Source organism: Chelonia mydas, chromosome 3 (genome assembly GCF_015237465.2).
Source record: "Chelonia mydas isolate rCheMyd1 chromosome 3, rCheMyd1.pri.v2, whole genome shotgun sequence".
NCBI classification, from domain to species: Eukaryota; Metazoa; Chordata; order Testudines; family Cheloniidae; genus Chelonia; species Chelonia mydas.
Genome location: NC_057851.1, coordinates 145,513,224 through 145,540,827, shown reverse-complemented (window position 1 = coordinate 145,540,827; position 27,604 = coordinate 145,513,224). Strand labels below are relative to the sequence as shown.

At 43.1% G+C, this 27,604-nt stretch overlaps 1 protein-coding gene across 8 annotated transcripts in view; it reads left to right on the top strand.

Annotated features, from left to right (window-relative positions):
* The window catches only part of BTBD9 (BTB domain containing 9), a 298,672-nt gene that overhangs the window by 204,008 nt on the left and 67,060 nt on the right, over window positions 1–27,604 (top strand). For 7 of the 8 annotated variants that reach the window (XM_037895534.2, XM_007071677.4, XM_043543500.1 and 4 more), the window contains one exon: window positions 4,998–5,105. In XM_037895534.2, coding sequence (XP_037751462.1) covers window positions 4,998–5,105 — 108 coding nt within the window. Of the gene's footprint in view, window positions 1–4,997; window positions 5,106–24,891; window positions 25,726–27,604 lie in introns of those variants that run through there. The other variant, XM_043543501.1, reaches the window with a different exon arrangement.

Genomic DNA, 27,604 nt, shown 5'->3' with positions numbered 1-27,604 from the left:
CTGCAGGAACCTTCAAGTCACTCAGCATTTCTCTCTCAGCCCACAGGGCAAGATTTACTAATGAAAGCTAATGTAACATTTTATTCTAATATGGGAAGCCCCAGTATCATCATCAGCTTTGCCCATGACTGATGTATTCCTGTTGTGTACGCAACTCTGCCTTCTGTAGTTAGACATTCTCCTTTCAGCCATCCCAAATTCATCACAGCAAAGCACAGCTCCTCTATAGAATTTTACCCTAGTAGCTTGCCTGGAATACGTTTGAAGGATTAGTGCATGTGGCATGAAAAGTGGCCCTTGTGCCCAGTGTGCACTGGTGAATATTCATGCAAGTGCCTGGCAGGCTTATGCTTTTTTTCTCTGAAAAGACAGCTCTTGCAGAATAAATTCCAAACAGGGTGTATTTCTTTTCTCTCTTTGTTCTTAAAAAAAAAAAAAAAAAAATGTGGAGGCAAAGGCCAAACTCTTATTTTGCATCTTTCACAAATCCCAAAGGAGGAAGTGTCTATTTTTATCATTCATGTTAAGTCTCTTTGGGAGTGGCTTAAATTAATACGCTGTTTGTTAATGATAACCCAAAGCCATGTCCTCTTTCAAGTAGTTTAACCTGGGCCAAGTACTGCTGAGGTGAGAGCAACTCACAAAAAAAGAGATATGTCCACTTAGTCTTTTGCTCTCAATCCACACCACTTGTGTTTTTAATTAGAGCATTTAGCAGTTAGAATAATTATAATTACCACTGTGCTATTGGAAATATTTGAATTTTAAACTCCTGATCAAAACTTTGAAGACCTGGCACAAGGAAACTGCATTGAGTCCCCAATAATGAAAGAAATCCATTGAAAAACGTAATTAGCTACTTTTTTTACAGCCTTTTTAAAAGAAAACAATTTACATATGTTTTTGCCTTTTTCCCTCTTTATAATCCTTCAGAAGATTTAGCCTACAATTAGAAATTGTTAAATAGATTCAGTATCTGTTGTTTATAAGTACTCATCACATCTAGGATTCTACCCTTACGTTGTCAGACTTTTAACAAGGAAGTCTGTCTTGTCTTGAGCTGGCAAACAACCTTAACAGTTGTAGAAAAGCAGGGTGAATGAGGATCTGAGGAAGCAGAATTTCTCATAGCTGAATCTTTCTTCTGACCAAGTCCTGAAAAGATGCCTCTGGGAATTTGACAGAATCAGCTCTGAATTTTTAATTTGCAGATAGACAAAACTAATGAGAGCTAAAAGGCTTCTTTTGGAAGCCTTTTATTTTAGTGTCTTACATTATTATTTATTAATAATATTAATGGTCTGGGATTGAGTTGAGAGATTCTGAAGTCTCTTTGTAAAATCTGTTTGTTCAGCCTACCTGAGCCCAAATTTTCTGAGATTGAGAAATAGGAAATATAATGCTAAACCTAAAGTTTTACCAGGTTCTGATTTGCACAGGATCATGGAAGCATGAGGCCTTAGCACTATTCTTGGGTCAGGGATTGGACCCATATATTCCTAGTAAATGAATTCCTAAAGCAAGGCAGGCTCAGCTATGGACAGCATTTTCCCATAAGGAAAAGGGCTCTTTGTTCAGCTCCCAGCTAGGTCATTTTCACCTCTCTACCAGCAGCATTGTTTAACTCTGAAGAGTGGAATAATTTTTGAACAGTAATTTTTGTCACAGCAGAGGTAGCAGCTGAAAGCAAGAAAGATTGTCTCATTGGGGAGAAGTGAAATTATATGAGACTTAAGCATTCTGGTAAGAGATCCTTAAAGACACACAAGCTTGATAGTTTGCTCCTGGAAAAGTGTTTAAATGTGACCAAGTTTATTTTCTTTTAGAATCTAACTGGCTCAATTTGGATGTTTCTTGATATTTTCAGTGACAGGCAACAATCCTTACCCACTGTAGTTTGAAAAGGGTTTGCTGTGCATAGTTGAGGAAAGAACCCGGACTAGCCCCTTTTGTTAATTGTGCTAACTAGATTCCACAGTTTTCTTTTTACTTGTATATTTAGCTCTACTTATAGTGATTTAGATGGTCAGTGTAGTTCTAGCTGTTTTTGATTGGTTAGTTGTGCTCTGATTATTGTGGTAGGAACAGGTCCCACTGGATTTCATAGCAGACAGAAGGTGCAATCAAAATATACCAAATGTTCATTACAGTTGGGGCTTGTCTGCACTTACACCAGTGCAGCTGTGACACTGTAGTGCTTAGTGAAGACACTATCTGTGCCAACAGGAGAGCTTCTCCCTTCTGTATAGGTACTTCACATCCCAGAGAGGCAGTAGCTACATTAACAGGAGAAGCGGTCTGTCAACATAGCACTGTCTACACCAGGGATTAGGTCGGTATAACTGTGTTGCTCAGGGGTATGGATTTTCCACAGAGTTATACCAACATAAGTTCCTAGTGTGCACCAGCCTTAGTGTTAGCAACATTTGCTGACAAGAATCTGCTAGCCAAATTATCACAAAGGCTAAATATTTACACTAGTGTATTGCACAAATTTAGGCATACTGCATAAACAGTATGGAGCAGGCACTTTCTATGAGCTTTTAAAGGGCACCCAGTTCAGTGAATAAGCAAAGGACTTCAATCTTTGTAACTCTTAATCTGATAGAGAATTAATCCCTTAAGGAAATGAATAGAAGATAAAAAAAAACCACATTCAGCATAACCTAGTTTGCCATAACATGCATAATGCAGGCTTTCCAATTAGAATATTACCATTTAAAAACTTGGTTCACAGACTGAAGAGAGAGCAATTATTTTGAAGAAAGGGAAGTGCAGTTTGTTGAGTTTGTCTACAGTCACTCCTAACTCAAGCAGCAAAGATAAGCGTTTTGAAAACATACTTGCTATTGAGTTTTGTATCAAAACAACAGCAAAGAAAGCAAGTAGTTGTAAACCAAACCCCTGCTAATCAATGGTATGCAGCCAGCCCAGGCACTTATGTAAGATATAAACAAAATCACATCTATTAATCAATTTTTAAAAATGCTTCACTGCTTCTAAAGAAAAATATGTAATGAGATTGCCTCCCACCACCCCCAAGCCTCAGGCCTGGTCTACACTTAAAATTTAGGTTCACATAGTTACAGTACTTGGGGTGTGAAAAAAAGCACACTCCGAGGGCCATAGCTATGGCGATCTAATCCCCAATGCAGACGCAGGTAGGTCAATGAAAGAATGCTTTCATCAGCCGTAGTAACTTTGTTTGTGGAGGTGGTGTTCCAACAGCAATGGAAAAACCCTTTCCATCCCTGTAGCCTGCATCTACACTACAGGGTTATGCTGACATTGCTATGGCGCCATAGCTATGGTGTACTAGTCCCTGTAGCATAGAATCCACCTCAAGACTTGGGAAAATTTTGTCTGGAATATCAGGGGAAAAAAAACCCTTGGCTCCTTCAAGGATTGCGCACACACCCTCTGCTCCTTCAGGCTTGAAGAGTGAAGAAGGCGGAGCTCTGTGGCTTATTGGTTGGACAGGGGTTCAGCATAAGCCTACTGACTCCCATGCACCCACGGGGAAGGTCTATAAATCTTTCCTCCTGTCTGAGGGTACCATTCTGCAGCGGGGTGGGGGAGCTCCTTCTCCACCCTCTCACCCCCCTTGGCATTATGGTAGGTCTGGGCTTGTGGACCTTGTTGTAGACATCATGCTAGTTGCCTTTTTAGTGCTGGAAAAGAATTTATCTCACTGCCAGATTGGGCTGAGATGGGTGTGGTTTCATCTTCATGTGAACAGCCCAGGGACCTAGTAGGTAGGTTAGATTGTAAAATTATTTTTTTTCATAGGTGCCCAGTGCAGGTAATTGTTGAGCATGGGGTTCAGTTACCTAATAAACCAGACCTAGAAGAGAAATAGGAAGCCACATCTCATAAAGAAGGTGGGAAATGAGGATGGGGCTTCTAATGTTTTGTACAGTGAGGAGACGACCCTCTCTTTCCCACTCCTTTAAACCTCATATTGGGAGGGAAGGGCAGTGGAGTCCCAGAAATGGTTCCGAGACAGGTTAACGGAAGCTGACAACAGCCCTACAGCAGATGAAACAGAGGAGTAGGAGGCATAAATGCAGTACAAATAATCACAGAGGTAGCATATGACACTTTTAGGAGTAGGAGGCTGAAGGCCACCTCCCTCCAGGTGGCACAGGTTACAATGGAAGGTTGTCCTGCTCTGGACAAGCTATTGCCGTATAGTTCCCAGATGTCTCACTTGATAAAGTTGGAGCTTAGTTAAACCATATTCCTGATGCCTTGTGTCCTGGACACTGCAGGAAAACCAAGATAAGGTGAAGGGAGCTCCTTAACAATGCATTTAATGTGTTTCCTGAAGGACAGCACACTCATTAGGTAGTATGAGTAGAAGAAGGGGTCCTTCTTAAGAGCTGACCTGACCTGACCTGAATAGGCCAGTTTTACTTTTTCTTTCTTTGCCAATTTGATCCATAGAGATGAGAAATTCCCATTTCATACCCAGGCCTTGAGTTCTCTGTTAGTGAGTAATCCTTGTGTTTGCGCCACAATAAGAGAATATATGCAAGAAGACAGTATTCCACACAATCAGGATCTGCTTTATTTTTCTTCTGGCTCTTGAGCTGTGCTTTCTGTACACAGCCACATTATCCAAACAGATCTTCGTCAGTGATACACTGGCAGTTCCACCTGGCAATTGAAATAGAGTATATATAGATTAGTAAATAAATTTAAAATAAACTGTATGAATATTGTAGAATGACTATAGGGAATATATTATAGATTGATTGTTGGCGTTAACATAAAGTAGTGTGAATAGTTGGGACTCAGAGGAATACCCGAAATAATGTGCGAAAGGAAAAGGGTATCAACAGGGAACACTGATTGTTAGAGGCACATTGTAGACCAAAGAGTTTAGCTAAACAAGGATTAAGGAGAAGATAGAAAAGACTGAAAAAAAAATAATGAGCAGCTTGGTTTAGTGTAATTTTACTGATCACTTCTGTATTCTATTTCTCCCTGTCCAGGTTACTTCTCTGGGACTGTGATGATCGGAGCTATAGTTACTACATTGAGGTTTCCACTAATCAGCAGCAATGGACGATGGTGGCTGATCGAACAAAAGTTTCCTGCAAGTGAGTTTAATTTTTTTCCACTTATTTGCCCATGGGAGAAACTAAGCAAACTATTATCCCATTGATCTGTGAGAGATTTACATGGTTACGTCTCACTAACACTGGTTGGAATTATACCATTATAACTTGCAAATAACTGAGATTAGACCCCAACAAATGTGATTTTGGGGAGTGGAGACTTCAAGTGTAGCTCAAGAGCCATTCTTTCCAACCAAAACCAACTTTTGTGGATGCTGCCGATCAAGCCAGTTCCACATTTTTCCAGACTGGTTTGCCAATGTAATATTTATTAGCAAACAAAAACAATGTTTAGTTACAGTTAAGGTTGCAGTAGGACACACTCTGTCTACCCAAAACCTGACAAGCAAGGTGTCTTAACCTGGCCCAGGCTACCTTTCTGGATGGACACAGTCTGTTGTAATGGGTCCCAAATTCTGGGCCCTTAAGTTTCTAAGAGCCCTTTATCAGGGTAGTGACTGATCACTTTTCTAGCTCTGGGTCCCTCCAGCAAACTCCCACAAACAGACCCTGTGTCTGACAACACTCCCAAGCTCCCACTTGATTAGATGCTTTCTCCCACAATCCCTTCAGGCTGTGGGAGCTCTGATTTCTCAGTTAGCCCTTCAGGTACAGGAAAGCAAGGAACACTGGCCTAGCAAAAGAATTTCTTAACCACTTGCTTCTTAATAAAGTACATGCTGGAGAGTTACAGATCTTTGAAAAACAACAAAATCCTGAGCACACTCCCCAAGCCTGACCTTATGCCCTCCTATGAGTCTGAGGCTTGGTCTGCATCCTTAAGCTTGATAGCCCTTTCTGCCCTCCTTAGCCCAGTGGTCTTGCCTGTCATTGTGGTCTGGCCTCTGGCTTAGAAAAACACCCTTTTAAAACAGCCTGTGTCCTCCATTTACCCATGTGCTTCTTCCTAGGAAAGTTTCAGGCTCCATGTCCCCTGTCAGCTTCTGGGCTGAGAGTCAGGGGCCCTACCCATAGAAAACCCAGTAGGGAATAGTCATTATGTTGTTGACCCTTGATTGTTCTGTCATAGCTTCTCAGACAAAGGTCTCAAGCCCCTGTGTGACAGGTCACTTGGAAGACCAGACAGCCTAGCAGGTATGCCATTGGCCCTCCAGCCCCTTGCATCTCTTTCAGGATAGTATAGATGCCTGGTTCCTGACTCTAAGCTGGAAATCTCCTGGTTTCCACCCACATCTGGGCAACAGACCTTAAAGTGATGTGGTAGGAGGATCCAGACCCAGGCCCTCCCACTCCACTGGGTCCCAGACCAGGATCCTCCCTGCAGCAAGTCTAAGTCCACTGCCCTGAGCTACTTCCTACCTATATGTCCCTTCAGTTTGGGGCATGGCCTCTAGAGCCAGTCAATCAGTTAACAAAGAGATCAAAGGAGCAAGGCTCTGCAGGACCTCAAAGAGAGTGGTGGTTGTAGAAGGCACTGTCTATGAGCCTTACCCGATCTGTGTGCCCTCTCAGGCAGTCTTTTGTCTGGCTTCCCAGAGGAGTCATCCTCCTTCCCATCACCATTTGCATGGGCTTCTCAGCTCCTTTCAACCCACTTCTCCAGTAGGAGCATGCTCAGCAGGCCTGGAGGAGCAGGTCTACTTGGGCCCAGTATTGCCTTTTAATCCCTTCAGGCCTATTGTGGGGTTTGTAAACCCCATTACATCCAGCTACAAAATGGATACACAAAGGAGGTTACAGTACAAAGTAGAGCCTCTGAACCAAAATAGGATTCACAAAACAAATTGAAGTTTACAAGTTGATAAAGATATATCCACAATCTGTCACACATGGAAATAAGAAAGGGATAGACTGGTACATTCCTTTCTACCTTATTGCCTACACACTGTCAGTAATACACTCCAATGTTCCATAGGCTTTCATTTCTAGCTCCAGCAGATACACATACGCCATACCCAGCTTAATCTAATTTACCCTATAGTGCAACACCTTGATAGTGACTTCATATGTTTTTATAACAATTATATCAACAGATCAGCACATCTGACTGTCCCATAATCCGTGCATTTGGGAAATTATTTTGCCTTAATGTTGCTCAAGTCATGTGATGGTTCTTAATTACAACACCTGTTTGAAAGTGGCCTTTTCACTGTGTGAATCACATGCAACCGTACCATCCCGCCACATAAATCAGCAGTAGGGTTTGAATTCCTTGACCTACACATCCCTATCTTAGGCCCTTACTGTTTGAGCTACACAAGTAATTGCTAGACCCTTTCTAGACCTAACACGGGAGGGGGATTTCACACACACTTTTACAGTGAGTTACATAACTATTTACTAGTCAACAGAAGAATACTGGTGATCAGGAATCCTGGAGTCTATGCCTGGCTCTGGGATAGAGGATGTGATTTATAATGTTTAGTGAAAGAATAACTAAAACTGGTTTAGTCCCTCTAAAAGGCGGATTAGTGTAGTGGATTAGATTGGTTACTGTCAATTTAGAGACCTGGGTTTTCTGCCTGCGGTGATCTTGCATAATATCTTTGCTAATTTATTTTTGAAAAAGGGTGTGGAAGGGAAATCAGCATCTCTTCCCTGTCTTCTAGATTGGAGTTTATGGCTGTAGTCAGTAATAAGGGTAGTGAATTGCATGAGAATAGCATTTAGAAGAAGTGAGATCTGAACTTCTGGTCTCCTCTTTTGTAGCTCAGGAAACTTTTGTGTGTGTGTATGTGTGTGAGAGAGAGAGAGAGGGTGCAAGCATTCATGCTACAGAAAATTTGTCATCAAATTAAAATTTGGTAGATTCACCTTGGCTCACATATTTTCTGTGATAGGTAAAAATGTATAAATGATATTCTTGGAATCAGCACATGAGGAGCAACATAGTGGCCAAAGGATGAGTCCCAGTGTGTGGTGTTTCCTCTGAAAGGGGTGAAAGTGAGAACAATCCAGTGAAAAAAAAGGGTGATTTTTGAACTTTTATTATTCTTTCTATATCAATTCATTTTTCATCAAATCACCATAAAAAATTTAAATAGTGCTCAAAGTTTATATTCTGTTAAGGTTTTTGCCATTTCACTGCAATTTTTACGAAATAAAGATTGAAAATTTCTATTAAATCTGAACTTTGTAGCACAACTTTAACTACAGTGTAGCTACTGTTCTACCAAAATTACATTTTTAAAACTACATTGAAAGAATATTAAGGTTGCTAGGTCAAGCTCTTGCAACCTTAATTTTCTCACCTTGTGCATATGCATTATGATTGTCTTTAATTACATGATCACATACTGTTTTTCTTAAACCATTCAAGTCTGTCCCTCTCCCAGACCTGTGTCCTGCTCCTTGCTCCTCATTCCAGTTTTCATCCCTTGGACACAGCCACTCCCAGCCAGTTTCATCCAGTGCCCCCAGTTCTGCATCTGATTTCAGTCTCCTTCCTCCCCCCACCCATAACTCCCAGTTCCCTGCTGGCTCTCAGTCCCAGTCTTTCCCCCCTTCTCTCCCCCCCCCATCTTCTACCATTTTCCCTATCACCCACCCATCCCCCTTCCTTCCCCAGGTACCTCATCCCAATCTACTCCCTCTGCCACCAACCTGTTGCTCTCAGGTAGGGTTACCAACCCACCAGGATTAATTAAAGATTATATGATGTGATGAAACCTCCAGGACTACATCCAACCAAACTGGCAACTTTACTACCAGGCCTGGCTTTTGTTCCCTCTGCATTCATGACAGGCTGCACCATCCTCCATGTTGCTTGGTCACCATCAAGGGAAGCAATGAGAGACTGAGAGCACAGAAGAAGCAGTCCCTCTGCTCTCATTCTCTGTGCGTGCCACCACGCAGCCCTACAGCAGCCAGAAAGAGCAATTGCAAGGAAAGAACTACTACTGTGCAAGACCATGGTCAGAGCAAGCAGAATCTTCAGATATATTAGCTGTCAAACTTGAACAAAGTTTCTAGTGAACATGTTTGAAGTGAGGTTTTAAAAAAGTTTATAGCTTGGCCAAATTTGGAATTTTTTTTTTAACATGGAAATATCAAATGGCACTTCCATGGCACCCCTCTCACTCAATTTCAAGCCCGAGATCCAAAGCATAGAGGTGCTAGAAGTTCTCAAAGAATGGATTTATTGTTTTAACGTGGGCTAAACAGGGTATTTTTCACTACTCTCATGCTCAGAAACTGCTGAACCTTTTTTGCTGAAAGTTTCCAAAAGAAATCATCAACCTGAAGCTGACACCTGGCATGGAAAATATCAGCCTGAATAATTTTAAGTTTGGCAATGGTATAATCAACTAAAAAAAGGTCATGTAATGGGACGTGTTGGGCAACATTAAGTATAGACAATTCTATCAGCTCCCCTGATAATGATCTGTGCTAAACAAATAAAGGTCTCTGCCCTGAAGCTCAAACTTACAAAAGCACAGTGGATACAAAAACAGTACAATCCAATGGAGTTAATAACATTTAAAGAAACACCATCAACTTGAAAAATCTCCTTTCTGTCTGAAATGTTTGTAGCTACTATAGTTACAAATAACTCCTAACATCAATATACATGGAAAAAGTTAAATGCGGGGGAAGGGGCAATATTTTTTCTGGTTTTTTTTTCCGGTTAATTTATTTCGTATTTGACATTATGTACAATCATGTTCACTATCTTTCCTGCATACTCAGTCATTTAGTCGGGTTCTCTTTTGCAAACAGTCACAGGAGAGCTGAAAAACCCTTGAATTATCTTTAAAGTAATTTTAAAAAAAAATAGTGGGATTTTTCAAGAGTGCCGAGCTGACTTAGAAGCAGAAATGACTTTCATTGAAATGTGTGTGCCTAAGTAACTTAGCTACTCCTGGAAATCCCACTTTGAGGGCATAGATCTTAAGCTTGTAAATACACAAGACTAAACATGCGCAGTGTCTTAACTTTTCCTCATAGGTTTATTTATTTATTAATAAATAAACATTTATTATCATTTTTGTTGTTCTTCTCTGGAATCTCTCCAATTTGTCCACATGTCACTGAAAGTGCGGCGCCCAGAATTGGACACAGTACTCCAGCTGAGGCCTCACTAGCGCCAAGTAGAGCAGGACAATTACATCCCATATCTTACATCTGACACTTCTGTTAATACACCCCAGAAAGATATTAGTATTGTATTCAGAGTTTTTCACTGAATTAGTTCCTATCTGATAATTCCTAATAATTTCATTGAATGCAGAATAGTGTTTCTGAGAGAATACCCAGTCATTTAGTTATGCACTAAATAGTGACATGCTGTCCTCATTGAAAATTAGTTTGGACAGGGTGTTAGTTTTTGATGAGGGAAAGAAATCTTAACAAAGAGAAGAAAATGAACTACTCACTGGTGTACAAGTTAAACTGGTGTATGATTGCACTCCTTTGTTAAGGAAAATAAGAGACTTGTCACCAGATGGGGGTGTTAGGGCTATGTATATTATTCCAGTGCCTTCTATACCAACAGTACACTACAACATTACAATAGCAGATGACCATTAAGATACAGTACACACTCTATAATGCCTTCCATAATTACGAACTGTTAGAGAGCTTATTCCTTCACTCTCCCACTTCCCTGGTCCTTCTCGCATGAACAGAGAGCAACAATACCCGAAGTCCGAAGGTGCAAACAATTCGATGTTTATTGGGGTGAACTTCCAGCAAGCTTAAATACAAGTTCCTTTTCCTTATTTTCGAATCCCAACTTACTTCCTGTTTGCCCCTAATTTATATAGTAATATTCTTAGCTATACCTTAACCAATCATTCTACTGAAATTTAACTAACCAATCCTAACATATTGTAACATGATTAGCTAACCAATTATATCCCACCACCTTAATTAGATTACACCCAGCAAAATTAATTATACAGCAGACAGGAACAATCACAGAACCAGACAGAGATTATACAGACAAACAATAGCAAAGTGGGAACTCTAATGACAAAACAATACAGAAGTGAGGATTTCACATCCCAGCTATTGATAAGTGAGTTCTTGCCAGACAGGATGCTATCAAACTAAGTTTCCTTTTACATTTTCTAGGCACTTCCCTTTCTTTGGAGGTGATAGGAATTATCAGGACAGGATTGTATTCAGGACAGGATTGTATTCCTAACAGCCCAATAGCACCTTCTTTCAATGTGGCTAGTTTGGAATGTGAGGATGTGACTGTTCGCTTCCTGGCTTATGGCTGCCTCTGCTGCTTAGCCAAAGGCCTTAGCCTAAGCACAGGGCCTCAAACTGTCACAGTAAGAGAAGGCCCTTACACCAGCAGACAGTGATTTTGATTCTTTCTTTTATACCTCTAGAACTAGCCAAGTGATAAGAATACCCCTAAATTCTTAAAGTACAGGCCTTTACAGACAGGCCTGAATATCTATATCCTAACACGAACCTTCGGCTATAACAGTCCTGGTCCCTGGATCCCAACTACAGTATTGTAAACAAACAAACAAATAAATAAATAACAAAAGGATGTTGCACATACATGCACAATTTTTATCCAGTGCCATATGTTCATGCTGTGCTTCCAAAACAGAAGTGTCACATTGTGCCTCTGAAACAAAAGTGTCGTTAAAATATGAGCCATGCCTCCAAAGCGAAAATCAATTTCTGTTGCAATAAAGCTAGGAATTATTGATCATTTGAAAAAAGGAGCAATGCAGGCAGATCTCTGATGTGAGTATGGTCTGTCAAAAAGCACAACTGGAACATTAAAAAAAAACAAAACAGAAAAATCTCCAAGCATTTGTCCATAAAGTCAAGATTGACGAAGGACTGTCACAAAAGAAGTTAAAATCCGATGACGATGCACTAGATGAAGCAGTCTTGTGGTTCCAGCTGTGCAGAAGCAATGGTAATCCTGTATCTGGACCGATCATTTGCAAAAAAGCAAACATCCTGGCACAGCAAATTAATCCTGAAATAACATTCAAAGAATCTGGTGACTGATTGTGGGGATTTCAAAAAAGGCATGGCATTCAGGAGCTGAAAATTATTGGTGAGTCCCGTTCATGTGATGATGAGGCTGTAGACAGCTTTCTCCCAAAGCTAAAGCAACTTTTGTTAGAAGGAGGTTATATGCTTGAGCAGATATACCAGTCGTTCTCAAACCTTTGTATTGGTGACCCCTTTCACATAGCAAGCCTTTGAGTGCGACCCCCCTTATAAATTAAAAACACTTTTTTATATATTTAACACCATTATAAATGCTGGATGCAAAGCGGGGCTTGGGGTTGAGGCTGACAGCTCACAACCCCCCATGTAATAACCTCGTGACCCCAGTTTGAGAACCCCTGAGATATACAATGTCGATGAAACAGGGTTGTTTTGGACATGTGTGCCTGACAGGACATTGTCCCAAAGAACAGATATGGTGCAGGGATATAGAATTCTGAAGGAAAGGGTGACGTTTCTGTTCTGTTAACATGCAAATGTGGAAGTTCCAAAATTATCCCACTTTTCATTGGAAAGTCATGACAGCCACGATGCTTTCATCATGTTAATATGAAGTCACTTCCAGTGAATGACAAGAACTCAGAAAAGCCTGGATGATGGGAAATTTTTAATCCATGGTATATTGAGGACTATGTCCCTACTGTTAAGAAACATCAACGTTGAGTGCATTAAGATGGAAGAGTCCTGTTACTCCTGGACAACTGCCCAGTGCACTCCCTGCACACCAGTTAGTGACATCTGCCAGAAAAATTGTCTACTTACCTAAAAACACAACGTCAAAAATTGAGCTGATTGATGGTGGGATAATTGCAGCATTCAGGTAGCAGTATAGAAAAAGGCTACTGAGGGAAATCCTAGTCACAAGGAATACAAGCTATCTGACTTTTTTGACATCCTTCACTCTGAAAGATTTGATATATCTTGCAGCTGACACGTGGTCCGATATTCATTCAGGAAATTTCATAAACATTTGGAACAAGACATTAGGGTCCTCCCTGCCAACTGTCAATCATGATGCAGAAGCGCTCCAACTAGAAAATGACGACAATGAGCAACTTCTGTTGGATGTCCAGACGCTTCATTTGCCAAATGGAGTGGAGAATCCTGAAGCTGTTGTGAATAACTGGCTTCACATGGATGATGAGTGTGCAGTTACCATCATGCTGACAGATGAAGACATCATTAACAACGTGTTTGGGAGGTCAGATGCCCAAGAAAATGAAATTGATGAGGCAGATGAACCAGCATCCCCTGCCCCACTTGCATCTGAGGCAGTAACGCAGTTAGAGACTGCTTTTGCATTGATATAAACACAGGATGTTGAGGCAATAAAAATCCTGCAACTCCATCAAATGCTGATGTTGGCTTGTACCGCTTCCATGCAACCGGCGCAGGAAAGCAAAATTAATTAATTTTTTAGAATTGAGACTTAAATCAACATTTGGCATTCTTATTTTTTTGAATTGAAACAAAACTGAAAATTTGTTGATGCACTTTTAAATTTTTCGTGTTTGACTGGTTTTGAATGTTCCATTTCAATTTGAGATTTGAGTTTTTTTATGCTGTGTTCTTCAGTGAATTGATGCAAAATACTGGATGCATGTCACAAATGGTTATTGTTAGCTTAATTAATTAATTAATAATGATAAAGCCTTTATCCAAGGCAACTTCATTAACTTACTCCAGTAATTTATCATTCGTTTTGATTGTTTTTTTCAGAATAATGAATCCCTGGCTATAACGAACAAAAGACTTGGATTCCAGTGGGCGTTATAGCGAGGGTGTATTATATTATTAACTACATGTAAATATTTACTTTCAGTTGAAACTTGGCATATCAATTCTCATTCTGAAAGAGCATTTATATTTAAAAATAAATAAATCCCTGTAGCAGAGCATGGTGGGGCCCCCTTGGCTTCTGCCTCTGCTAGCTTCACAAAGTCACTCGGAGGCAGGCAGGAGGGAGGGGAGAGCTACCTCCCTGCTTCCATTCCCTGCCTTTTCCCTTTCCTCCTGCTCTCCCCAGTTAGGGCCAGGTTATGTCCAGCCCACTCTAATTTGTTCCCTTAACAAGGAGCGGACATGACAGGCTGAATCTGCAACCCTTTGCCCAGCACTCTGTCACACACCTCTTCCCCTTCTCGAACCGCCAGGTTCACACCTCCATGTCCTCTCCTTCCTCTCCTGGGGGAGAGGGGAGCCCTCTATGGGGGGGGTCTTTTCCCCTCTTTCAGGTCAATACCAGGGCTTTCCGTGTGGGTTTCCTTCATCCCCCACCCACAGAAACTACATTGTATGAGGGTGGATGGCTCCACCGTGACCCACAGGTCCTCGCACAATTCACAGCCCCTTGGGTGTTCCCCTGTTTTCCCCCCCTTCCTTTCCATCAGGGTTCGGGGTTGGTCCTGACCCCCTCCTGGACACTCAGGGCTTCCTGTCCCCCATGCTTGTCCAACAAAGCCGGCGTCTCTTCCTTTGGGGGTCTGCTAATAAGTGCCTCCATCGGGTCTTGCTCTCCAGTCAAGGGCCATAGGGTGGATGTCTTGCCCATAGCTTCCCTCTCCTTCTCGTGCTCTGTTCTTTAGAGGTTTTCTGCTCGGGGGTCTCTAGCCCCTTCTTAGGGGAATCTCCCCTTTTCCCTGTCTTGGGCTTCTCCCTTTGCCCACCTTCCCTCTTGGGAAGGGGTCCCAGTCCATACCCGCTACCACGGGATAGGCCCTTTACTACCCCAACCCGTTGCCACTTAAACCTGCCCCAAACCTCAAGGGGCACCTGGGCCATAGTGTATTGCCTCCTATCCCTGTGGACACATTCTATATCCATCTTCACCCTGAGGAGCAGGCTGAGGCTGAGTCCACCAGCCCTTGCTGGAGTTTCCTCCCCAACATCACTGGAATGGTGGACAGCTTCTGCACCTTTCCCTGCCCTCCAGTGTTTGCCCAGCCACACAACTCCACCCACCCACAATTCATATGTGGGCAGTCCCCCTTCTTGTGTTCTGGTTGTCCGCACTGCAAGCAGACCACCGGTCGGGACCCCAGGAGAGCCCCTCACGTGTCCTCCCGTTCATTCTCAGGTCCTTCCCAGGCGGGGTTTCGCTGGGCCTTCTCCTGGTCTCCACATCCCTGCTTGGCCATCCTTCCTTCCTGGGAAGGGACGCCTCCACCTACTCCTCTGTACATTTCACAACTGCCTCGACCATATTTGGTTGGTGCCTCCTCACCCACACCTTTATGTTCTCGGGGAGGCCCTGTAAGAACTGCTCTAGGACGAGCTTGTCTGTGATCTTCCCCACAGTCTGGGTGTCCGACCTCAGCCAGCGGGTGGCCCAGTCCATTAACTTTTGGGTGAATGCCCGGGACCGCAAACCCGCCGTTCACCTCGCTGCCCGGAACTTCTGCTGGTACTTCGCGGACAGCCCCACCCAATCCAGGATGGCTGCCTTCACTACTTCATAATTTCTGGCCTGCCCTTCACTTAGGGCCATGTAGGCTGCTTGGGCTTTGCCAGCTATGTAGGGAGCCAGTTGCCCGGCCCAGGTTGTCCTGTCCCATCCAGCTCCAGCGGCTAGGAAGGCGTCGGCATCATCTGTCGGGCCCATTTTACATAGTCCTTGGCCTGGCGCCCAAACACCATCCCCTGCGTGGGATTCACCACGTTCTGCAAGAGCTGTTGTTGGATGCCGGCCTGCTCCCAAATGAAGTCCTGCAGGCTCTTCTGCTGTTCTGTCTGCCAGGTGAGCAAGGCCTGTCTCTCCAGATGGTGGGCTTGTTGAAAACTTTGCATTGCCTTCTGCACCTCCTCCTGCTGCTTGACCATCTATTGCGGAGTCTCCTCCATCTCCGGGCTGCCAAACACTTGCTCTGGCACAGGAGATCCCGGACGAGCCCCCATGTGTAGCAGAGCGTGGCAGGGCCCCCTTTGCTTCTGCCTCTGCTAGGTTCACAAAGTTACTGGGAGACCCTGGGTTTAGTAATCACTGGTGCACTTTATTCTCAGGCTTGTTTCCACCACCATTTCACCATGTACAAGTCACTCTTCACCGTCTGCAGGCAGGTGGGAGGGGAGAGCTACCTCCCTGCTTCCATTCCCTGCCTTTTCCCTTTATTCCTGCTGTCCCCAATTAGGGCCAGGTTACCTCCAGCCCACTCTAATTTGTTCCTCTAATGAGGAGCGGGCATGACAGAGGGCTGAATCTGCAACCCTTTGCCCAGCACCCTATCACAATCTGGGTGTGTGTGTGTGTATATACACAGAGAGAGAGAGAGAACGCATGTGCAAAATGCAGGGTTTTCTTTGAGTGCTTGCACATGTCCATTCCAGGTGTATGCCACGTGCTCATAATGCTGGCGACCCCACTCTCCCTCAGTTCCTTCTTAATTTCTCCTAGTGACTTTTTCCTACCTCTTTGTGTAAATAGTTATTGTACTGTAGTAGTTAGTAGTTAATTCTAATAGTTTAATAATTTTTAATAGTTAGATAGTTTTGAATGCCTGTGCACTTAGTCAGCAAGGCAGTTGACATTTCGGTGCTGGGGCATGCCTTGGTTGCCAGGCTTCAAGCCCTGCTTCAAGCTTGCTGTGGCAAGTCAATGCCATTGAGTGACCCGTATTTGAGTTGCCTCAGGTGCTTAGGGGAATCTCACAGAAAAGACTACTGCCAGGTTTGCAGAGACTTCAAACCCTGCACCAAGAAGGACCGGGAAGCGAGGTGAAGGTGCTTCTCATGGAGGCAGCCCTAAGACTTGCTTTGGAGCCATGCTCAGACTCAGCATCAAGCACCTCAGCTTCGGTGCGGGGTGCTCTTCTCACCAGTTGAGAGTCCGGGCACCAATCTTCTTCTTTGGTGCCTTAGAAGAAACACCAGAAGCACCAGGAGAAGAGCCAATCCCCGGTGCCAAAGACAAGCAGGCGGGGGACTGGGATAGAGCGACACTCACGTCGGACCGCTCTTCCTCCCCACCATCGCAACAGGTACTTTCAGCTTCAGTAGCACTGCAAGCTCCGCTGACACTGGCACCTTCCTCACGCGGACAATATATTGGCCAGTTTGTGGTACTGTCGACTCCGCAGGTATTTGCAGTGGTCATGGATCTACTTTCCCTACTGATATTTGTGTCCCTGGATGTTCAAGACTCAGCAGTGCCAGTACCTGCTGAGCAGCTAGAGAGCCATCTCCTGGACTTTGCCCTATACGGTGACCGCCCTATAGGGGAAACCCCATTTGGCAGCACCTGCACAATCTTCTCCATGGTGCCGATCACCGGCACTGAAGGGAATGGCACCGCCTTGGTCTCCTCACTGCAGTTCATCCTCTTCATCAGAGTCCAAACTGTGGTCTTACTTTCCCTATCGTCACAGCCACATGCACTGCTCCCCGGACCAATCCTATACTACTGTGGCCCCAAGTACAGGGGTGCCGCCAAACACTTGGCCACCAGGTCCATGGGCACCAGTGCCTATGCAATGGCCATTTTGGAACCCATGGGGTTTCCCCGGCCCAGGGCACCTTCTCAAGGTGATCATACCCTGTGGCTTCAGAGAGCAGGGCACCCCCAGAACTGCGTTGAGAGACCCCAACGCAGACTCCAGTACCAAATCCACACCAACCTTCAGGAAGAAGTCCCGCAGGCCTCGGCTGACACTGAGGAAGTGACAGAGGCTCCTAAGCCGGTCATCGCCTCTTCCTCCTCCTTCCCAGATGAGGAAATGGTGGCAGCAGGGGTCTCCCCGCCGCAAGATGAACCCAAGGCATATCAGGACTTGGTAAAGCCAGGAGCCTCAAACTCAGGTATACAAGCAGAGGTGGTCAAGGAGACAACACACAGACTTCTAGATATGTTGTCAGCGGCAGGTCCCTCTAGGGTGGCTCTACCACTCAACAAGACCATTATGGACCCAGTCAGGGCACTGTGGCAAACCCCTGCCTCCCTCCCTCCTACGGCAAAGCATACAGAGCGCATATACTTTGTACTAGTTAAAGCAGGGGTGGGCAAACTTTTTGACCAGAGGGCCACATCTGGGAATAGAAATTGTATGGTGGGCCATGAATGCTCACAAAATTGGGGTTGGGTTGTGGGAGGGGGTGCGGACTCCAGGGTGGGGCCAGAAATGAGGAGTTCAGGGTGCGGGAGGGGACTCCAGGCTGGGGTGGGGGAATAGGGTGCGGGGGAGGGGGGATGAGGGCTCCAGTAGTGGGGGGCGGGCTCTGGGGTGGGGCTGTGGATGAGGAGTTTGGGATGTAGAAGGGTGCTCTGGGCTGGGACCAAAGAGTTCGGAGGGCAGGAGGGGGATCAGGGCTGGAGTAGGGGTTTGGGGGGCGGGGAGGGGTGCGGGCTCCAGCTGGGGGTGTGGGCTCTGGAGTGGGGCTAGGGATGAGGGGTTTGGGGTGCAGGGGAATGCTCCGAGCTGGGATCGAGAGGTTCGGAGGGCAGGAGGGGGATCAGGGCTGGGGGAATGGGGTTAGGGCACGGGGAGAGGCTCAGGGATGCAGGCTCCAGGCAGCTCTTACTTCAAGCAGCTCCCAGAAGCAGAGGCGTGTCCCTTTTCTGGCTCCTATGCACCAACCGTACAGCTCCTACCTGAAACTTAGCTCTCTTCATCTGATGGCCTGGAAGCTCCATGGCTGAATCATGAGGAGCAAGTCTGTAGAATCCTACTGGGCTGTAGAAAATCCTCCACCAGGGCCACCTACCTTGCAAAATGGAAGTGGTTCTCCATCTGGTCCTACCAACAGAGAATTCAACTATGCAGTCCTCACTACAGCTCATTTTGGAGTACCTTCTGCTTCTGAAACAACAAGGTCTGTCCCTCTCTTCAGTCAAGGTTCACTTAAGGTTCATTTCAGCCTTCCATCCCAAGGTCAACAACTGATCCATTTTTTCGCACAAGATTGTTATCTGTTTTCTTAAAGACCTGGAGAGGATATACCCCCAGGTTAGAGAACCCATTCCTCCCTGGGATCTAAACCTTGTCCTGTCAAAACTCACTGGTCCACCGTTTGAGCCACTAGCAACATGCTTGTTGTTACATCTCTCCTGGAAAGTGGCCTTCTTACTAGCCATCTCTCTGGCCAGAAGGGTTTCAGAGATCTGGGCCCTTACATTGGAACCCCCATGTATGATCTTCTTCAAAGATAAGATTCAGCTGAATCCACACCTGTCGTTCCTCTCAAAGGTGGTTTCGCAATTCCACTGCAGTCAAGCAATCTTCCTCTGAGTATTCTATCCTAAACTGCATGCGAACAGAGAGGAACAGTGCCTACACTCTTTGAATGTTAGACAGGCTCTGGCTTTCTGTATATAAACTACCAAACCGTTCCACAGATTGACTCAGCTGTTCATAGCATTTGCAGAGAGAAATAAGGGCCTTCCCATCTCCTCCCAGAGAATTTCATCCTGGATTACTTCATGCATCTGGGCGTTACAAACTCTTGGCCCCCGCTAACATGACTGCTCATTTCACAAGATCACAGGCCCCCTCGGCCGGTTTCCTAGTGCAAGTTCCTATTCAGGACATCTGCAGATCAGCAACATTCTCAATGCGCTATGCCATCACCCGGCAGGCTAGAAGTGACTCCAACTGCAGCCGTGCAGTCTTGCAGTCAGCCTGTCCTTGAACTTCAAGCCCACCTCCTGTACAACTGCTTGTGAGTCACCATCATTGGAATGGACATGTGCAAGCACTTGAAGAGGAAAAAATGGTTAAGCTTTCTGTAACTGTTCTTCGAGATATGTTGTACATGTCCATTCCAAAACCCAACCTCCAACCCCTGTTATCGGAGTCAGTTGGTAAGAAGAAACTGAGGAAGAGTGGATCAGCAGGGCCCTTTATACCAGTGTTATGAGCTCACGGCACCAGAGGGCACCGGAGCCAACCTGACAGATACCTCTAGGGGAAAAAATTCTGGCAGCTGTGCTCAGAGCACATATAGACCTGCATTGGAATGGACATGTGCAACACATCTCAAAGAATAACAGTTACAGAAAGCTTTATATAATATAACCGTTTTATGTTCGTGGTTGTCTGAAATTCTCCAATTACTGTCTTTAGCACAAGTTGTACAGCTAATACGGTTCTCTATTGTGAACTGTAGAAAAATGAGTGATGTCTCTTACAATGCAGCATATGTTGCAATAGCAAAAGAAAATGGGGAGAATTAGGGATGAAATTCAGCTTTAGAGAGAGAGACAGACCCGCAGAGTTGGAAAAAAGATGAATGTTTAAACCAAAACAAAACAATTTACTTTGCTAGAGATATTCTGTATCCCTTTTGCTGTTCTTAAAGATGTGCTTGGATAAGAGCTTTTTCCCTTGCACCCTGGCTTGTCTGTCTGCCTAATCCTGTACTGAAATTCTAATCCTTTGTAGACTGTTGTCTTGAAAGTGATTGTGAGGTCCCCAAACTAGCCTGCTGGTCTCCCAGCAGGAGGAGTAGAACAAACTGTAAAGGTAGAAAACTCAAACTTCAGCAAACTTCTTTGATGATCAGTAAGAATGTCAAAGAAAATAATAAGAAACAAAGGGAAAGTAAATTGAATTTTGTTCAAGTAGCATATACTGTATTTGACAGTCTACCCAAGTGTGAAAATTCCTTTTAAACTCTGAATGTGTTGCCTTTGGTCAGGGTAATGGTATTTTAATGTAGTATTTTGCCTGAACTAGTAATTCAGTGCTCAAAGCCTCCAGTGACAGGCTATTCCTAACCTCTTCTCTCTCACTCAGTCTCAAAAGGCTGAGGATCGAGGAAGAGAAGCCGGGGTGTTGTTATCTTCACAGGGAACGCTTGCTGTCCTTAAATGGGAGCCAATTAATGCACACTGATTGTGTAATTGTCATTTTAAAGATGCTCTATGTAGGCAAATTTTTTCGGTTTTCAAACTAAACCCTGTTTTTCTCTACGCAGTATGACAGTAATGAAAACCAGTCAGGTTCTGGTTTTTTTTGTTGTTTTTTTTTAAAGGGCAGATATTTGTGACAAGTTTGCCTGAGTTTGTTAGTTTTGAACAATAGAGACGTGTACTTGTTAGAAGAATTTACTGACAAGACGTCTAAAATTCATATTAAAAAGAAAAGAAACCAAAGGCCAGAAGGAATCATTCCTTGGGTTAATGATTCTTACTTTTGATAAAATAAGTACCATGATTAAAAAAAACAAAACAGACTATCACCAAGATTAATATCACCTGAAATGTTGATCTTTGAAGTTCTCTTTTGTATTGTTGTTGTGAAATGGATTCTAATCTATGGTACTTATTTTATAGTGCTCAGTTTCCCAGTGGAAAATTCTATCCATGGAATTATTTTGTAGATAAGACCAAACATATGGCTTATGCATATGCAATTCCTAGAAATTTGACACCAATTATCTGTGTGACTGTTTCAGTCCAGTTTTATCTTTTTCATAACGGAAAGTACTATTTCATTATTGCAAAACTAAAGGCACATTGTCTTTATTTACCTTTTTTTCCCACTTGACTTTTGTTTGTCTTCCATACTAGAGTGCTTTGTGGTGGTACATGTTCAAAAGTTTCCAGACCTCTTTATTATTACAACATGCGCATACTGCTTACCATAGCTATTCCACTTCCCAAATTCTGAGCTCATCTCCCAGCATTCATTTCCTATGTAGATGCCATTTGTACTGCCACCATTAGGACTGAATCAGTGAATCCCATGTAAAAATCTGTTGGGAGGAGGATACTTCATAAGTCCAATTATTTTTGTAGTTTACATTTTCTAGAGTGGGATTTAAGTATACTTTTCCCAATGAAGTTATCTGTCCATCTACAGTGTTCCACTTTTCTTTCCTTTCCCCCATATAATAAATCATCATGTGTCAAGAAATGCAGAAAGGTCAGTGGCTAAAAGCCATAATTTTTAACCATATTTCAAAAAACATGGTTTGGCCTTTTTCAGATTGTTCAAATATTTAGAAGATGAAAAAAATACTTACTAGTTACATATCTTTTATTGAAAACTGGATTTTGGATTTAATTTCTAAACATAAATTGCTAAGCATTTATAATCTATAACTTGGTGTGATGAATTCTGTTGTTCTGCAGAGAAAAGGGAGACAAACAGCCCAGATATCCATGTTTCAGAGTCATGTGTTGCAATGTGTGTTATGTATTCTCATATATGGCTTATAGTCCAATGGAGCAGGAGAGAAGGAACTGCCCTGGACCTCTGGAGTCAAACATTGTAGGTTTTGACCATAATTATGTCTTTTTTGCATTGAATTATCCTCACCCCAGTATTGTGTACTCCAGAATGTGTTGCCCAAGATTCTGAAGATTCACTATTAGCCTTGTTTGTTGAATGAAAAAAAAATAGCACAAATTACAGCAAGACAGCTGGGAAATTGTCCCAATGCCTAGCTTACATTCAAGTCTCACTTGACAAGAATAAAAAAGTCTTCTCATTAATCTGTTCATTACACCACTGGCAGTGTTTGTGTTGAAACAAGTCAGATAGGCATAAAGGGGTCACTTTGTTTAATTATTGAACATAAGATCCTTGAACAATAGAGTACTGAACTACTGTTCCTTGTGCTAATGTGTTCACACTGTAAAGGATTCTCAGGGAAGCAAAAGGAAAGAAAATGAGTACCAGCCTCAAGTACCTGGTATATTAAAGGGAGAGGGTATTCTATAATAAGGTTTCACAGATAAAAAATAGACCTGTATTACATTTCAGTATTTAAGGAGGCACTCAGAATTCTGAATATTCTGTGTTTAAAGTTGCATTTGATAGCTTTTATTTTAACCAGTTGTGGTTAATATCTAGCTCTTTTTCTCTGTGTCCTCTAACAGTGACCTAGAGAGGCTACGGAAAAGGTTTTCCAGTCCCTGGTCAGTCTCAGATGCTGTTTTTTTCATTGCCTGCTTTTACCCAATACTCTTGATTGCTGCTGTTCAGCTACAAAAATCTTGTGGGTTTTCTGCAAGCGCAGTATAAAAAGGCAGCATAAAGGTGCAAAGTTTTACCGTTAAAAGTAGTGAGGTCCTTGGTTTTATATCTCTTCTGAAAGACAACACAGTAACCCCTAGCACCATGCTGGGGTATTGGTCCCATATTGTCTCAGAGAAAAGAGGGCCCTTGACTGAATCAGAAATACAATTTCCTGCAGGTATTAGATTTTACTCTCACCCAAGCACTGACCTGGGCTTACCCTTACAAGCTTGTAAAATCTGACAAGATCACAGCTGAAAGTGGGCTGGATGCATTTTTTTTTTTTTAATGTTTCATGACAACGAATGTGCATGAACTGAAATTCACAGAATTTTTTTTTAGAAGGACTCCATTTTGATGACGAAAAGCAAACTTTTAGTTAGTTAATATTCCAGAGGAAAGGAGAATGTAACTTATTTACCCAGGACAGCACCACTGAAAAAAGATGCTGGGGTGAGTGCAGCTGTACTGGCTGGGGAAAATGATATTTGTTCCTCCTCTGGACCCACAAGAGTGAAACCCCCAAGGCCCCTCTAACAGCTCAATGTTCTGTGGTAGTAGGCAACATTGCTTTTACAATATCGAATCAATCCACGGGCCATTATTGTTACTTTTGTTGTTTCAAAAATAACCTTAGCCACATGAATCCGGAAGAACTGAATGAGTTTAGTCCTGCAACAGGATAAGCAGGATGTTTAGTTTGTAATACTGCAGAATAATTGGTAGTTTTCCACTTGTCTTTGATAAGAAGAGGTTTGTACTTGCTTTCCGTGGTGGTAAATAGATCAGATTTTTATGCATTTTTTCATCTAATATTTTGAATTTTTAAATCTATGTTTTGCAGAGATTGATGAGAAATTGCAAAGTTTAAATATGTCCAGCATGTCTAATGCTTAGTTTTGCATTTAAAAATAAAGTAAAAATATTCAGGGGGAGATGTTTTTAATTAAATCATTTTATACATTCTTAAACTAGCTTTAACTTTCTCTAGTGGCTTTGACTTTCTGCCTCTCATGGGGTATGAATCTTGAAGATCAGCTCAACAGCTACTATGATAAAACTGCCAACTCTCAAGTTATTGTTTTTATTTTACTACAAGAGATTATATCTTAAATACAAACTATCTCCCTCTCTCCACAGTTAGCGCCTGCTGAGGGCTTATCTACACTTAAAACACTATAGTGGTGCAGCTGTGCTGCTTCAGTGAAGGCACTACCTACACAGACAGGAAGGGTTCTCCCATTGGTGTAGGTACTCCATCTCCCTGAGAGGCGATAGCTCGGTTGACAGGAGAATTTTTCCATCGACCTAGCACAGTCTACACCGAGGCTTAGGTCAGTTTAACTGCTTCATTCTGGGGTATGGATTTTTCACACCCCTAAGAGACATAGTTATACTGACCTAATTGTATTGCTCATACACAAATGCATTCTCTGTTCCTCTCCCTCATTCTTCTCTTTTTTGACTTCCTATTAGACATTAGCTCATAAAACATAATAATGCTTTGGTTTGAGTAGTGAGGAATTTATTTTTCTTGTTTTGAATATGCATGGGTTTGTCTCTCTTGCTCTCTTTGGTATCTGTCTGCAGTACTTATAGGTGCATACTCTTTGTGATGATCAGAGTACAGACATCCCAAAGGGAGAACAGAAGGTTTAGGCCCCAAAAATAAGCAGCTGAACTGATTGATTGAATGCTATATTATTGTACTATGGAAGTATATCAAGTAAGGTCTTTTATGAAAGCTTGTAATGTTCTGAACTTCAAGGTCATTTTGAGTTATGTGTACCCACTGTGGTTATGAATTTTTGTATTTGTGTATTTAGAGAACTGCGTCCATAATCTTTGGCTCGACTTCATTGCAGGCAGGGCAGTGAGTGGCCAGACAGGGAGAGGCACTTCGCATGACACATATTTACACAAAACTGCACTCTAGTAGCAATCCATTGTACAACCCAGAAAAAGACAACGGTGGGCCATTAAAGTGAATGGGAGGACATTGAGAAATCCTGGCTATCAACTCAAGAGGAATTTATCCCACTCTGAATAACCTTGAGTCACCATACCTGGAGAGGAAAAAAAGTGGGTGCAGATGGAGAAATCCTATTAAAAAGGAGGCTTGAAAGTGAAGTTTTCATCCAGAAACTGAGGGACAGCCTCTAAGGCTTTGTCTACACTGGAACTTCGTCGGCAAAACTTTTGTCGTTCAGAGGTGTTAAAAAAAATAAATAAAACCACACCCCCGAATGACAAAAGTTTTACCAATGAAAAGCGCTGGTCTGTACCGCGCTTTGTCAGCAGGAGGGCTCTCCTGTTGACAAAGCTGCTGCCGCTCATGGGGGGTGGAAGTTTTTTGTAGGAAGGAGAGCTTGACAAACAGCAGCTACTCTGTGCACCTTTTAGCAGCATGGCATAAGCAGTACAGCCATGTCGCTAAAAGCTGCTTGGTGTAGACAAAGACTTAGTGGGACCCTGCCTGTGAACACTGGATCCTGCCCTATAGCTAGTGGGTACAACGTGGAACTGTTTTAAGGCAATAAGTAACTTGTAATAGAAAAGAGATTTTATCTAATATGAAAGTGGTAAAGCATGAAGTCGCGTCTTTGTTTATTTTCTGGGTAACATGTATATATTTGCTTTCCCTCACTATTTCACCTGAGATCTGTGGTTTTTCTGCTAAATAAACTTTTTGTTTATTTTTATGTGAAACGGGTCTCTGATGTGCAGACTGCATGTTGTGTGTGTATGTGACACAAAATGAATTGATAACTGGGGGACTGGTTTTGCACTGTCAGGAATGATGAACCAGAGGGGAATGGTCCAAGTATCTGGTAGTTAAGAACTCTGGGAGGATGGATTTAGGAAGACTCGGGACTGGAAGGGCTGTTGGTGTTACCTTGCAAGGAGTAACTAGGCTGGTGGAAGCCAGGGTGAGACCTTGTGCTTGTAAACAGGCTGCTGGTGTCAGGGTGTTGAATTGTGGCCTCATGGCACCAAGGAACTCCAAGGCAGGCTGTATGAAAACCCGTTCCCAGTCTGGGTGATCTCCAAAATGTCACAGTGGTATAGTCATTATAGGAATTGCACACCAATATCAGCCTACTGAGGTTCACACTCCAAACTCTTGCTAAGCAGACCCCAATGGATTCAAAAATGAAGAAGCGAAGTACGAACTATGGCTTATTATTTTCTTTTGTTTATTTTGGGTTAAGGGAAATACAACACAGAAAGAGGGAAATGAGTCAGATTCCTTGGACACAATGGATAAAAAGCAGCTTGGGAGCTAATGTTTGAAATATGGTTTTCCGGAGCAAGAGAGATCAGCAGAGGATTTGAGAAGCTTGTTCATCCGGTATTTTGAGCAGCAGCAGGAGGAGGAAGAGGAAGGTGACCCAGGGTTGGGAAACCAGCCAGACATTAACCCCTGCATGAGACAGCTGTGCAGGTAGAGCTGGCCAAATTGCAGCTCCACAGAGACAGAGGCCTGTGTGTGCAGATGGCAAAGATGACAATCTGAGAGATGATTGCATGAGCTGCAGCACAAAAAAGAAAAGCTGCAGTGGTAGCAGAATCTCACCAACGGTGCTTAGAGATAATCGAGGCAGCCAAAGCCAACAATGAGGCAGAGGAGCGGGTTCACCAGTGGTGAATGGAGGCGACCTAGGCAGCCAAGGCCAACTACAAGGGACAGGACAAATGGCAGCAATCAAAATAGAAGAGAGAACATACAAGCGGCAAATGAAGGCACAGGAAATACAGATCTGAGTACTAGAGCAGCAGAAAGGTATTCCCCAGCCCAGTGTTTTCCCCAATAATTGAAATTAGGGGGGGGTGTTCAAATTTACAGGCCGGGGGGTCAGGGCCGATGAGGGGTGAGACTGTGAGGGTGAAGGTGGGCTGTATGGCACCATAGTAAAAACTGAAAAATGCTTCATGATCATTTTATTAGTTTTTAAAATCATCACACAAATTAAAGTTGGCTACTCAAGCCTTCTATGAAGCTCTACATCCTTCTTGGTTTCTTGTTATAATTTTGCACAACTCTGTTAATTAACTTCTTGAATGCAATGCGTTCATCTTTGGTCGCTTCTCATGTGTCCGGTACTTCCATTCCTTCAGTTGATGTGCTCATTAGTTCATTCATGTGATCAGGCAGAAGGCGACTTCTTTCAGAACACAAAATTCTATTCAATGATGAAAAAGAACGCTCAACTGTAGCTGTTGTGACTGGGAATAGCAAGAGATGAATTCCTACTTCTTTCAGCCCAGGAAACATAGCATAAAGATCAGGTTAAGCCACTAGTGATGATAAAAAAGAAGTTGAAGTCAAATCTTCATTCATTCGTTGTATGATATTCCACTCTGTGTTCAAATTCTCTATTCTGTCCTGAGCACATGGCAGCCCCATTGTTGGTAGTGCCTCACTCCACTCAACTGTTGGTGTTTTATAGGACAGGGATCTGTAAAAGCTACGTAGAGGTTGAGTAGAATCTAGAAGTCGCTGTTGTAGATTTTTAAGAATCAAGCCTGTGTACTTTTTCAGTTGTCTTAACAAACACTTCTTGTCCTGTTCACTTA